At 46.3% G+C, this 14,259-nt stretch overlaps 1 protein-coding gene across 1 annotated transcript in view; it reads left to right on the top strand.

The window, feature by feature from the left end:
- The first annotated feature begins 277 nt into the window (after positions 1-277).
- The window catches only part of nudt14 (nudix (nucleoside diphosphate linked moiety X)-type motif 14), a 28,297-nt gene continuing 14,315 nt past the window's right edge, over positions 278-14,259 (top strand). The window contains exons 1-2 of the mRNA XM_076037532.1: positions 278-452; positions 12,370-12,413. Of these exons, the coding sequence (XP_075893647.1) occupies positions 372-452; positions 12,370-12,413 (125 nt within the window). The 5' untranslated portion in view covers positions 278-371. The remainder of the gene's footprint in view (positions 453-12,369; positions 12,414-14,259) is intronic.

Raw genomic sequence — 14,259 nt, 5'->3', positions numbered from 1 at the left:
TAATACAGTCCTCTGTTGGGCTAATCACCTTCACTTGACCTGGGACTGCAGTGTTCTCCTCGCCCTGGGTTTGCATTTATTAAAATAAACGATGTAAAAAACAACAACAACAACAACAAAACGTCCTATTAAAGCCTTCGATAAAGTCTACCTCCCTTATGTTATGTCTGTTGTGACTAGTATTCCTCTAACTATGCTGCCACACATATATAAACTCCACCTTTACCAATTTACAAATTTAAATAAATATTGTGAGAGTCAGCGCTAACGTTCAGTGTAATGTCCTCTGCCGGCACCCGTAGAAATTCCATCGCTGTCAGTGCGGTGTCAGTTAAACCATCGGCGAGCCTCTAACGCTGTCAGTGTGCACCATGGAAGAAATAAACAACATTGAGATCGGTCCCTGCACAGACTCCGACTACCTGAAGCCGTTCAGGGTGCACTATAACCAGGTGAGTTCATTTGCGTCTCCGAAGCGGCGGATGGAGGATACTGGATGCTGGCGGCTAACGTTAGCCCAACCCCCATTCATATTCGCTGCTAGCAGCAGGATGGCATAACATGAAGGCTGCTTTGACCTTAAACAGAGACAGCGACAGTAACATTTCCCTTTCTGCCGCGACGACACGTCCACCGTGCTCTCATACGCGGTGGTCGCACACTTCGTGTCCGTTTTTGGAAGCGGAAGAGACGAATAAGGGCTAGCATGCTAGCTAGCCGAGTGAAAAGGGGGCTCCTTTCCTGGCAGCCAGGTTGTCGCAGCACATGCTTCAAATTAGTTAAAGTGGCGTACACGGCGTCTTCAGCGGTGTCACGAGGCACTCTAAATTGTGTTGTGTCATTCAGGACATCTTTTCAAAAGGGGGACTTGTTGAGCTCCACTGCTCCACTGCAGGCGGACGGCAGTCTGGGTCTGAGTGTTTGACAGGGTCAGCACCGAGCTGATGTGTCTTCTTTCACCTTACTCATATTGCAGCATTGCCACTTAATGCCACTGGGAACGCAGAAACAACCAATTATACGTACACAGTTTGTTTGACACATTGCAATTAAAGTGCTTGATAACTGACATTGACAGTAGACGCCTTTGTACACACCTGCAATCGTGTACTGATTACAGGTGAAAGTACAGCCGTTCAATGATAATTCTTTAAAATCAGCGTATTCTCGTTTGTTGCATCCCTGGATTTCAAGCTCTACCGAAGGCCTATGGTCAAAGAATCCTTGAGCTATGATTATTTTTTTAGCCACGACTGACTCTAAGCCTAAGAAATTTAATACTTAGCAGAATTAAAGGCATGCGTGTTTGTTTTCTGTTCGTGTTCCTTTATACTTATTTCTTATTATAATGTTTTGGCACCTTACATGAGAGTATATGATATATTCAGCTGACTGAGCTGATTATGACTCCTAAAGGTTCCATTAAGTGAAATACTTAAGTGCAAAACAAAGAAAACAGGAATCATATTTGGTATTCATTTAGCAACCAATGAGAGAGTTTTGTGATTGGTTGAACGACAGCGTGTTTCCTTCTATGAGTTCGTGTCATGGTTTTGGTGTTTTTTTTTTTTTTTGTGTGCGTGCGAGATATTGCGTTTGGAGGGTCTGTAGTTTTTCCTCGCACACTCCTTACTGTCAGCCTACAGGACAACGTAGGTGTCGGCCGCATCCGTCCTTTTATAGCTGGATAACCAGGCCACAGTCGTCAACACGGTAGAATGATCTGGCTGCATCTGGTCTGATCGGCACGACTCAAATCTGAGGCGTTAACGTGGTCAAATTAAAAGCCTGCTTCACTCTGGGTGTGGCTGAAATCCCTTTTTGCGACGCACGGCAAGTCCGGTCAGCACTTTTCCTTTCCAGAAATCATTCATTCTCTGCTTCCTCTCCTGTTGTTTTTTTATCGGTTCTCGTAAAAATAGTCATTATTTTACAATGTATGCCTGGTGTTACAAAAGAGTAAGGATGCCTGTACGTCCTGACGCTCTCGAGCTCAGTGAGAAGTGCTTTCTCACACAAACATGGGCCGCGGTCCAGGGTGGATTTATTTTTAGGTCCTTGAATTGTTGCTCTTTCTCTGCTCTGGTCTCTGTTTTTGTGGAATCCGTAACAAAGCAGGCTTTTGGTGAAAAAATGCAACTGCACAAGTTACAGTTGTAATGTTGTTGTAACGCCTGTTTTATTATGTATTCACCGTCCCCGATTGCCCGTTTTCAGACACTTGTTTTTCAGAGGAACCTGCGATGGTTACTCCCCTCCCCCAGTACACACAAAAATACATAACACAACAAAGCACAAAAACAACAACTTTTACGCCTCAGGAGAGCAACACATTTAGCCCTGTGTTTGCAGTCTCCTGCAAAAAGCTTCCTGCCAGTAGTGTGAGATGGTTTCAGAGGGCCATGAATGCCACTCACCTGGGCTAGGAGTCGGTTCCTTTTGCGGCCTGGCGGCAGAGTTTCCGTGTCGAGTCAGTGTCCCGGTGTCCCCCCCCCCCCCCCCCCCGACCTGGGCTAAAGGCCGTCACCATGAAAACCTATTAACGCAAATCAATTTCTATACAGTCAGGCGTGTTCAGCTGTGAACCGGCGTGACCCTGAAGCAGGCGGCGGCAAGGGGAAAGAGGAGGACGAAGGTTAAACCTAAGTTGTTCGTAAATGCTCTTAGCGGGGGAAGAAGATGGTTCACTTGGGGGGGGGGGGGGGGGGCAGCAGGGTCTCATTTTTGTTTTGCGTTGCTTTTTGATCGAGCCTGACAACCGAAGTGCAGGGACGCTCGGGAGGGCTCACCGCTCCGACGACTGTTTTTATTCCCCCCCCCCCCCATCCTCCTCCATTTGGGGTTCACACCTGTGACTGCGGTGAGGAGGGGAGGCGTGGGGGTCGGGTGTGGGGGTGGGGGGGGGGTTAAGCCTGTCAAGAAAACGGCGGAACGGGCAAGGCGACAGATGGACAACAAAAGGGGACGGCGGCGGACCCTCCGTCCCCTCTGTCCTGTCCTGCCTTTCTTCCTCGTCAACTCTCCTGGGCGCTGAGGAGGAGGAGCTGGAGGAGTGAGAAGAGGGCGAGGAGGAGGAGGAAAAAAGAGTATGTAGAGGAGGAGGAGGAGGAAGAGGGAGAAGAGGAGGAGGAGGAGGAAAAAGGAGTATGTAGAGGTGGAGGAGGAGGATGAGGAGGAGGAAGAAGAGGGAGAAAAGGGCGAGGAAAAAGGAGTATGTAGAGGAGGAGGAAAAAAGAGAAGAGGGCGAGGAGGAGGAGGAAAAAGGAGTATGTGGAGGAGGAGGAAGAAAAGTGGAGGAGGAGACGGAGGAGGGAGTTGGAAGACAAGGAGGCAGAGGGAGAAGAAAAGTGGAGGAGAAATAGGAGGAGGAGACGGAGGAGGGAGTTAAACGACAAGGAGGAGGAGGGAGAAGAAAAGTGGAGGAGAAATAGGAGGAGAAGGGAGAAGAGGACAAGGACTAGGAGCAGGAGGAGGAGGAAGAGAAGAAAGAAGAGGGAGAAGAGGACAAGGGGAAGGAGGATGTTGAGGAGGAACAGGAGGGAGAAGAGGAGGAGGAAGAGGAGAAATGAAGGAGGAAGAGGATGTTGAAGAGGGGGAGAAAGAGAAGGAGAAGTAGGAGGAGGAGGAAGAGTGGGAGAGGAGAAGGAGCAGGAGGTAGAGGAAGAGGAGGAAGAGGATGGTGAGACGGTGGTCAGCCGCCCTGGAGGGAGGGGGGGGGGGGGGGGGGGGGGCAGCAGACCAAAGCTTTCCAATCCCAGCGAGGGCTCGTCTCCACCGCCTCCAGGTTCACTTTGCACGCCTGCAGCCGGGCCGCTGCCGCTCGCTAACCCTGCCCTCGTGAAGCAGGTGATCGGCGGTCGTTGACTCCGGGGGGACGGGGGTGTAGGAGACCCCTCGTCGCCTCCGCTGTCTCGCCGCCGCGTCGACTGGAGGGTCTGCCCGTCAGTTGCCCTTCCATTTATCCACCGTAACGACTTGAATTATTCATCGGGACGGCACCGGCTACGGGACGCATTGTGATCTCCCAGCCCGGTCGCGGGCCCAACCGCAGAGGCTCGCAATAAGAACTCATCAGCCGTCGGGGGAATGCCAGTAAAATCTTTCTGTTCGTGTCCCCGTTGCCCCACACAGCTGCACTGGGCTCAATAACATCAATTTGACAACTATTTCTTGGCAGAAATATTTGTTAAAGACTCACCTGAAGGCAGCGGCGCCGTCAAATGTCAAATAACTCGCGTGTGGAATCCGACGATTGACGCTTTGGAACATTTTGATTTGAGAGTTTTTAGTTCTAAGGCAGGCATGGGCAAACTACAGCCCCGGGGAAGGGGGGGGGGGCATATGCAGGCTGTTAAGTATTTTAATCCGGCCTGCTGAATTTAAAGAAATGATATTAATAGTCGGTCAGTAATAAAATAGCTGTATTTCAGCATATTTTTCAGAGTTTTAAAAGTCATTTCAATAAAGAGCTAAATACCAGGGGGCTTCAAAGACACATATTTTGCTATAAAGACATGAAAGCACATATTTTCTACATATCCCACAATGTATTTTTTTCTCCTCGTGAGTCACCAAAACATTCCATCCATCTGCTGCTGCTCCGGCTCCCTCTGTCAAATTTTCGAACCCATTGTGGCCCCACCAGTCAAAAAGTTTACCCCCCCTCGGTCCAAGGTGTTTTTTTCCTCCAGAGTTCAACGTGTTAAACCACTGAAATGTCACTGCTGGTTCGTTGTGCCTCGCTCGATTCCTCAAAGCTGTGTTCAAAACCTCCTTGTTATTTTATGAGCAACAAAATGTTGTCAAAAAAAACAAACTTCCTCAGGAGAGCTAAATGTGGCAAACAGATGCTAGTTTTAACCACTTCTCGTTAACCATAAAAAAGTTTTTAAAATGGAAAGCAAACTGTGCTGTTGAACTGCTTATAACCTGTTGACAGCACACCTAAGATACAATATATACTTTTTTCCCCCCCACAGAAATAAATATGAATTCAGACATTGTAATGCCATTGGCGTGAATCCCTTTTTGTATGCCTTAAAAACATCTCATTATCTCGCATAATGTCTTTAAATGCAAATAAATGACTTATGGTGCGTTGGCACATTTAACGTTCGACATCTTTCAATAAATTAACCGCGACAACATCGCAAAACGGGCACACCAACTGAAGCTGAAATACAAGAAGAGGTATTGCGCCCCCCCCCCCCGTTGGCGCACAATGAGCTTTCAGCTCAACGTCGGCCTCACGGGGCCGCTAGCATTACTGAGCCTCTGGTGCAAAACAGCTCAGCTGATCGCAAATGTGGAAATGAATTAGTTATGAGCTGCAGCCGAAGTAAAGACTTGTGAATCAGGATCATGGTCCTAAATCGCTAGCGTCACTCTGACATACCAACACTCGTGGTTCTCACCTGAGGTGAGTCGATCCATCCTTGTGAAACGAGACATTTCTGGTAATGAGCCAGCTGTTTCTCCAAAACACAACAGGCCAAAACCAAACCGACCTCACTGTTTTGTTTCTTTTGCGTCCTTTTTACGTCACTGCCCCGCGTGCGCTGGTTACACTTTGTGTTGAGGGACGGTGTCATGACGACAGCTACGCGACCACAAGTTGTGGGTTAACTTGGCTCATGATTCATTTACAGTGAATCTTGCTGCAAGTATCAGGACGTCGCCTCGCCACAGCGTCTGCACGGCGGTCAGCCCTGTTATTTTTTTTCTGTTGCTTTTGTTTTTGTTCAACTACAAAGCACTGGCGCATCAACTGCAGGAAACGCAAACCTAAAAAAAAAAGAAAAAAGAATTAGCAGCGCACAGTTCTGCAGAAGCTCCCCGTTTGACAGGCAAATCTTTTGGCAGCGGTTGCCAGGCAGCGCACATCAAGGCTGCGTGTTCCAGCCGCCGGGTCAAGCTGTGTTTTCACCGCAAACAGACCGCTCCAGGTATCGGATGGGATCGAGTCGAAATCACCTCGACAAGGAAACCTCACCACTGTTTGGTTCGCGTGGGTGTCCCGATGAACTGAGCCGAAACGGAACGCAATCCTCGCTTTAGAGCAGCGTCTCTAAGGGGCGAGGGGGACGTTAGCATGTACGCTAGCCATTGGAGGTTGACCCCCAATTAATTCCTGATTCATTATATCAGCACAAGCCGTTGCAGTTTTATTAAAGCACGTCGACCTAATTATTCCACACTGAAACGGTGAGACACCAGTCATTGGCTCCGATAGCGTTGCATCACGTGCACTTGCGCAATGTCACGATTTTCCGAAAATAGTTCCACGTGTGTCAGCTGGGACCCAGTGATGGCGGCACTTAGGAACTGAGAGGGATGCAACATAATTTAGACAAAACATGAGAATTATCGTGTATTCTAATGATAAACGAGACCTAAACGAGGCGAGGCACCCATACTTCCACGTATATTCAATTCAACTCAACTCAACTCAACTCAGTTCAATTCAACACGTTTTGACTATTAACTCAAAACTACTGCTACTATTGACTGACCTCCAAATTCCCTAGCTACAGACATAGCATTCAGGGATTTCAAATGAAGTAATGAGTAAAGTAAATGTGAAAATTTTACGTTCAACATTTTTTTCTTTTTGCTACGACACGTAAACATTTTTAACAGGGTTTCGCCAACCATAAGTTAATGTTAATTGGACAGGCTCTTAGGAATTACAGCGTAGCGCTACCTGCGCTCCTCGGTGCAAACAAGTAGCGCAGTGCAAACAAGGGGCAATAAAGGATTCATTCTAGAAAGCTGTCTTCGTATAGCACTTTACTCCTTATGAAATTAACACGGCCGCTGGCCAGCCAGTCAGAATTTCTGATGAGCGAGGACATATTTTCCAGTTAATTGATCAATTGGCTGGGAGATAGTTCATAATTCACAGTAATCAGAATACGCTGCTGATGCCTATGCGATCGCCTGCATGTGTGTGTGTTCTTTGCAGTTCAGTGAGACGGGGGAACAAAAACAAAAGAAAAAACTCGAGAGCTCATTTAGAGATTTTAAGAGCGCCATTGCATACGAGGATGAGTTTTTTTTTTTCTTTTTTTTTCCTTTGCACTGCAGCTGCTTTGCAGGCTTTGTAGTATCCCCATCACAGGACGTGTGTGTGTGTGTGTGTGTGTGTGTGTGTGTGTGTGTGTGTGTGTGTGTGTGTGTGTGTGTGTGTGTGTGTGTGTGTGTGTGTGTGTGTGTGTGTGTGTGTGTGTGCGCGCGCGCGCGCACGCCTGCGAGTGATGCCTGTTAGACTTTAAGTACCTTGAAGATCAAGATCATACATCCCTTCTCACAATGGCCATCCACACAGGAGTTGGTCGTCTCTTGATGGCCACAGCTCACAGGGACCTCATTCATTTCAAGGTCCCGTGCCCGCTTCTCTCTCTCTCTGTCTCTCTGTCTCTCCCTCGGTCTCTCCCCCTGGACTAATCTCCCCGTCGTAATCCTTGTCAGCCATGATTCCCCCGTCTCCCCTGGGCCACTCAAGCCGGCCCCGCCCCCGCCCTTCTCTCAGCAAGTGGGCCCGGGTAATGAGGGGAATTCCACCATCTGCACCGGTGGCCGTGATGCACAATCGTTGACCATTCTCAGTGTCGGAGAGTAACGAGTTACATATGTAACGAGTTACATATGTACATTACATATGTAACTTACATTACATATGTAACGAGTTACATATGTACATTACATATGTAACAAGTTACATATGTACATTACATAACTTACATTACATATGTAACTTACATTACATATGTAACAAGTTACATATGTAACGTTGTTTCGTAATTTGATTAAAAAAAAAAAAGATAATTGTAATCGGCTACTTCGCTGGAAAAAATGTGTAATAAAGTTACAGCAGAAGTCGCCAACCTTTTTGAACCCGAAAGCTACTGCTGAGCTACTGAGTCACAGGAAGGGCAAACATTTTGCTACACTCTTCTGAAATAACACATTTTCTCAGTTAGCCTTGAGTTTAAAGACACTGATCAACTTAATGAGTTCTCAATAATTATCAACAATTACAATTACTTTCATAAAGTAATTTAAACAGTTACACCACTGCTACATTTTCAATAGGGTTACCTTGGATTGTAACCAATGACATTTGCAAAGCACTCTCCCCAACAGGGACTAGTTTGTACTGCGAGAGTCCTTTTCGCCAATCTCGCGACTGTCGGCTTTAACAAATCAACGCTGTCGTTCGTCGATTCGCTGCAAAGCAAAAATGCACCACAAGCACTCTCTGGCGTTACGTTACACGGCGAGCAGCCCCCACGGAACGGGACGCGGCGAGGAGCGCGTCGTCGCCTTCTCGGCTCCCTGACAGGTGATTTATTACGGGGCACACGCCTCCCACGCCTCCTGCTCCTCCTCCCCCACGCCTGCGCTGCTATCACCGAGTCAAAGTGAGCGGGGCCGCGGCTGGCTCAACCTCTCGAGGAGAAGTGACGGCTTGCCCGACACATGCTCTTTGCCGGAGTGACAGGTCCCTGCAAGAGCAAATTTCTGCCGGGCGGCGCGGCACAGCCAGCATCTTTCGCGCGGGTTTTAGCGATGTCACCGCCGCGTTAATAGCCGACAAAGAGAGAGCGGATGTTTCTTTTTTTATTGTCGTCTTTTGCCTCTTGTGGTGTGAAAGTCCCTGCGGTGTGAGCTGGCAGAGGTTCCCTCAGGGATTTTCTTTTTTTAAATACTCGTATTAAGAACAGAAAACAAGCAGCGCAGGCAAGTGAAGATAGAGCGTTTTTTTTTTTTTTTCAAGGGGCCAACCAATAATTAAACTGTCGGTGCTACTTTGATGCAGTTTTACCGACATCTTTATAGAGTGACTTCATATTTAGTCCACCCTAAATTGATACGCCTCAAAATATCCTCAATATGACACTATGGCTCGAGAAGCACACTTTTTTATCACCTTCATATAGGAGACCTAGTTGGGCAAAATGTAGTTTGCGGAGCATTTCAATCATGATTAAGACGAGGTAACTAAGGCCACTGATACTGTCAAAACATGCAAATACAATTCAGTTTTAAGAGATTCCGCAACATAGTTTTAAGAAGTCCACCAAACTGCTCTCTGAGACCTTAAACTCTCATCCACACTTGTCCAATATGCGCATTGTCGCAGTTTTGTATGAGAGACCAAAGAGACGATAACCAAACAAACTATTGAACTCTTAAATTATGAAACAAGTGAAGATGTTGGTGCAGCCGTTGTGCCAATGCGCCACATTATTTACATTATATATTGCAGATCATTCGCCAACTAAATTTTTTACATTCTCCGTCACCTGTTGCGGGTTTTTTGTGGTGGCAACCGGATCTCCGGGTTGAGTTAAGTCCGTAAGGTCCTCAAGGCTTATCCAATCACTGGATGCGTACGTGTGAAGTTCTGCGTTAAGCTAGCTAGCTGGTCTCAGCGTCACAGACTCGAGATCTGATTGGCAACTGACAGTGGTCCATTCACTTACAGCAAACCGGAGCCTGCAATGTCGAGTGTGCTGGCCTTCAAGATTTCATAGAACCTGACACAAGTTAGATGGAATGTGATTGGATCAAAACTCCACTGCGATATACAACAATGAAGCAACGCAACCAAGTGGATGTTATGCAAAAAAATGGAAAATAACAGACTATGGAGAATACCTTTATTATCTAATCTACGGGGGAAATATACTTTTCTAAGTATGTGTAGGCCAGAAGAGAAGGCCTTGCTGGCCCTGACGGCCCGCCACTGTCTCCACAGAGCCGAAAGACTTTTGGTCGCTGCGTCACGTCAACGCACAGGCGGTGCTCCAGATGAACTAGGCCACATTGGGAAACGTGTACATTAGGATGAGTCAGATGTGAAACATTACGCCGCTGGCGGCGTGAGCTTTTTATGGTATATACGCTGGTGACGCTGCGGCACCGTCGCAAAGCGGCACAAAAATGGGCTTCCTGTTCTCGTTTTACATCGCAGCCTGGTGCTTAAATGATGCATGAATGGCATTATGCTAGCTTGGCTTCACATTGAGGCCCTGTGGCTGTGGCCTGTTAGGTCATGTACTGGCCGTTTGACTGCGGCAAAGGACGACTTTTATTGACCATTTGTTATGTTTAGACAGATATAGTTTCTGTCTCACATCCCAAATATATATGCAGTATATATACAGTATATATTGTGTATATATATATGTATATACTGTGTGTGTGTGTCTGTGTATATATATGTATATATATATATACATATATATATATATATATATATATATATATATATGTATGTACTTATGTATATATGTGTGTGTGTGTGTGTCCTCTTTTACTACATCAATGAATCGCCTCCTGCCTGCCAGTTCTAGCCTCAGCATCCTACCAATATATTCGCTGTCTCTCCTCTGTACATGTATGTCAAAACCGCCTCCGTCTGGCCTCTCTGGCTGTGTCTCTGAAACATCTCCCATGCTCTGACTGTCCCTCTGGTGTCCTCATCCCTGATCCTGTCCATCCCCGGTAACCTGGTAACTGTAACCTCCTCTACCTGCCGACAACATGGGTTCCTCAAAGAAAGAGGATCCAGGTGTCACCCAAAGTTTCATCTCTAGTCTTGCAACACATTTCCCCGGAAATGAAAATGAATCGCAATATAAAATCTCAAAACCTAAATATAAAAACAACACATAATATGAAAATATCCCAAGAGTCGGGCTGGCGCAAGTCTTGATATAAATCTTCCATCATTTCTCTGCCCCATTTCTCTGCCCAGTTCTGGCACGGAACCGTACCCTTGCGTACTTTCAGGGTTGTGCTAATTGCTTCCATCGACCTCCGCCTTGTCTTATGGTGTTTGCTGATACTGTAAGAGCACGGCGGCACTGCACGCTCGAGCAGGATGAGTTGTTGTTGTTGGAAGGGAAAACCTCGCTCAATAACGCTGTCATCGCCGCTTCAGAAAGAGCTTGTGGGAGGAGAGGAGGCGTCGCCTATCAAAGCCGCGTGTTCTCCGGCACGTCCAAAAAATATGTAGGCCGACTTTCCCACATTCACGCAGCCTGTAACAAGGGAGGAGGTTCCATGCGGAGTTTAGCTTTCGGTTAAGTTCCAACATCTCTGCTGGAGACGTGCCAACCTCTATGCGTTTTGCGTTGCGGATGCGTAATGTGACATCAGTATACGCTGGTGGAAGGTTCTATGGGAAATACGCACGTGAAGAAGTGAAGAACTTTTAACCAATTGACCCCTTGGTAACCGGTCGCCCCTCTTAGTTAATTGCTGCTAACCATGGCAAACTGACTGATGAAATCGGGAAAATCAATCTCAAATTTCTGGCAATGTTCATCTTACCTTGGAGCAAACATGGCAGTCATTAACACTTATTTCTGTCGGATTGACCTGTGAATTGGTTCTTCTGCACGGCTTTATCCAAATCTGACATTTCCCCTCTTGCGTTTTTGGGCTTTGGAAAAGGAAAAACCATCCACCACCCTCTAAACTTTTGTCCAACCTGCATCTACCGTGGACACATCGCCTTGGCATATTGACTGTGAGAAGAACGTTTTAGTAACAGTTGCTAAGGTGTGATTGGTCAGTAGCTGTTCTAAGGTGGGGCTTACTTAAGGGTGTCTCTGTGTGTCAGCAGACCCGCCAACTTTTGCTGTGAAAGCATCTGAACAACAAGTGAACAAGAATGAATAGATTTGTGAGTGTGAGAGTTGTTGTCTAGCAGATCTCACCATCGTGTTCCGCCTAATGATGAAGTGACATTTTTGTCTTTCTCTTTTTTGAAAACTCGTTTTTGCACGTTACGAACCAGCCTCGCCAACTTGATTGCAATCATTCCGGCTGGTGGTGCAAATTTTAGGAGCGCTGTAACCTCATCTGTCAATGAAATGATAGACGAGCCCAGGCAATACTTGATTTGCAAGTATGACAACTTTGCTCAAGTAAACAACCAACATGGTTCAATGCTTAGTCATCACGGGATCCCCTGAAGCAACTCCGTGCTGCAGGTTACTGTGTGCAAAAGTGAACAAAATGCAAAATGCGTTGCTAATATATATATATAAAAAAAGCAAGCGTGCTCTCCGATCTTCGTGTCAGTAAATGTGGTTGTGCTTCTTGGCATTATTTTGACTAGCCCTGGCAACAGTCTGTCATGAGGCACCTGAACGCCTCTCAAGATTTTTAATAGGTAAGAGGTCTTGCTGGTGTATGAGATACATGCAGCCAAGCCTGGGGGAAGTTGTGGCAGATGAACTGCAGGCATTTTGTTTACTCTTATTGGACATTAAGATTGTAAAAAATAAGAAGAAGTGAGTTTATTTATTTATTTATTTTTACTGTACTTATGCTAATTTTTTTGTTTTACAGAATGGTACGAAGAAATCCTGGGACTTCATGCGAACTCATGACAGGTAAAAACATCCACAATTGTTTATGGAAATGGCCTATCATCATTTTTTCTGTGTTAAGAAAGTGGTGGAAAACTGTCAAGATACAAAAATGGTTTGCATATTTTGGGTCTGCCTGCCAATAAAAGTGCTTCCAAAAAAACCCACAAAATAACAAGTTGTCAAGGTTCAGGAGACGGATTTTTCCCAATCTGAAGACCGTGTCGCCTCTCAGAATCTGATGTAGCAGCAGGGGATTAGCGAGCAAAAACTGATGACGATGATCTGAGCGCGAAGGAGTTTGATTCGCTCCAAGTTTGACCCACACTAGTCTTAATACTGACTGTACGTTCTGCTCCTACTCTTTGGTCTGTCTCACTCGCTGCATATACAGTTAAGTTACACGTACATCTGCACATCTCTGCAAATACCTGCCTTGGATGACAAGGACAAATGGTCAAAAGCATGCAGTAACCTTGTTTTCGCAAGCTTGTTGGCATATTTCCCTCATGGTATTAACATGCCGGTAAAATCAAAACAGACTCTGTTTATGAGAACAAGGATCCTGTTATTCCCCCCCCCCCCCGCCAGTGTCTGAGCTTCATGGGGGGCACTGTAAAGGGAGATATCGCACAGTTGTGTCAAAACCCCAGTTCCTACTCACTGTTTTGACCAAGGAACCGCATTGCCCCTAGGTAAGTCTTGGGCCATTTGTATCCCCTTTCCTCTACTCGTGACCCAAAAAAAAGAGGTCTTTGTGAAAAATAGTACCACTGAGACAAAGGCAGTAAGCCATAAAAGTGTACTTCCAAAGGAGAGGAGCTCATGGGAACGTTTGGCTGGTCCCTTGGGGGCGGAAAATGCCTAAAGTGCTTCACTCCTTAACTGTGTCTTGGAAAGACACCAGCATTGTTTTGCGTTTATGTCAAAGTGTGCATGAGATTTTTTTTTTGTCCCCCCCCCCCGCCCCCCCCCAGTGGCCCTCTGGCCAGATTTCAGGTGCACCAGCAGTCAGTGCAACAGACACTGGGGGCGTATGCCATTCAACCTATACAACAACAAATCAGTGTTCAGCAGTTTGGCTCTCATTGCCCCTCACATAATTAGTTCTGTTCATTCTCAACCACTCTTGGATTCTCCAGAATTTGAGTGTGAACACGGCTTTGGATATTAAATATCTCTGAATGTGAAGAGTACATTCAGAACATCCCTAAATTCACCTAATACAACCATAATGATGTCTTTCATTCCTTTTAAATGATCTGCCTATTCAAATACAGCTTAAATAGGTCAGTGTTTTTTAAAGCTTTTAAGTTTTAACCTAAGGAGTACTATGGATTACTCTTTCTATGCCTAGCTTGCTTTCACTTCCACTTCATTCACATCAGGGGTTTTGGTGAAAGGTATTCTGAAGTAAATCGTACCCAGTTTCTGGAGTAGTAGTTCAGATAAGTCAGATAATGATACAACACAGAACAAAATGCATTTGAGCGGTTGAGTAAAGTGAATATGGCAAACATTAGCCCTGGGTGCTAATACGGATGGCTAGTTCCAGAAACATCGCAATACTGGCTGCCTTGCCTGACCATTCCTTAAAGTCAGGGACACAAATGGTTCCAGCAGGTGGATTTATGGGAACCTTGTTGTCGAGGACTTCCTGTCTGATGCACGAAGGCCACCGTAGTTCACTGCCAAGCTCGGGAGAGGGAGCGTGACTGAATCTGCGCTGCAACCTAAAACTTGAGCCCTACACGACAGAATTTTACACGCTGCGCCTTTAAGCCGTCCACCTTCTGGTTTTGTCTACTATGATCAGTTTCCCAGTACCCAGCTGGAAGCAATGCGGAGGAAGCTAAACGGTGCATGAAGA

Source organism: Nelusetta ayraudi, unplaced genomic scaffold, assembly GCF_046127955.1.
Source record: "Nelusetta ayraudi isolate G7.1 ecotype Tasmania unplaced genomic scaffold, CSIRO-AGI_Nayr_v1 ptg000052l, whole genome shotgun sequence".
Taxonomy (NCBI): Eukaryota; Metazoa; Chordata; class Actinopteri; order Tetraodontiformes; family Monacanthidae; genus Nelusetta; species Nelusetta ayraudi.
Note: the sequence above shows the minus strand (reverse complement) of the source record. Positions and strands in the feature narration are given on the sequence as shown.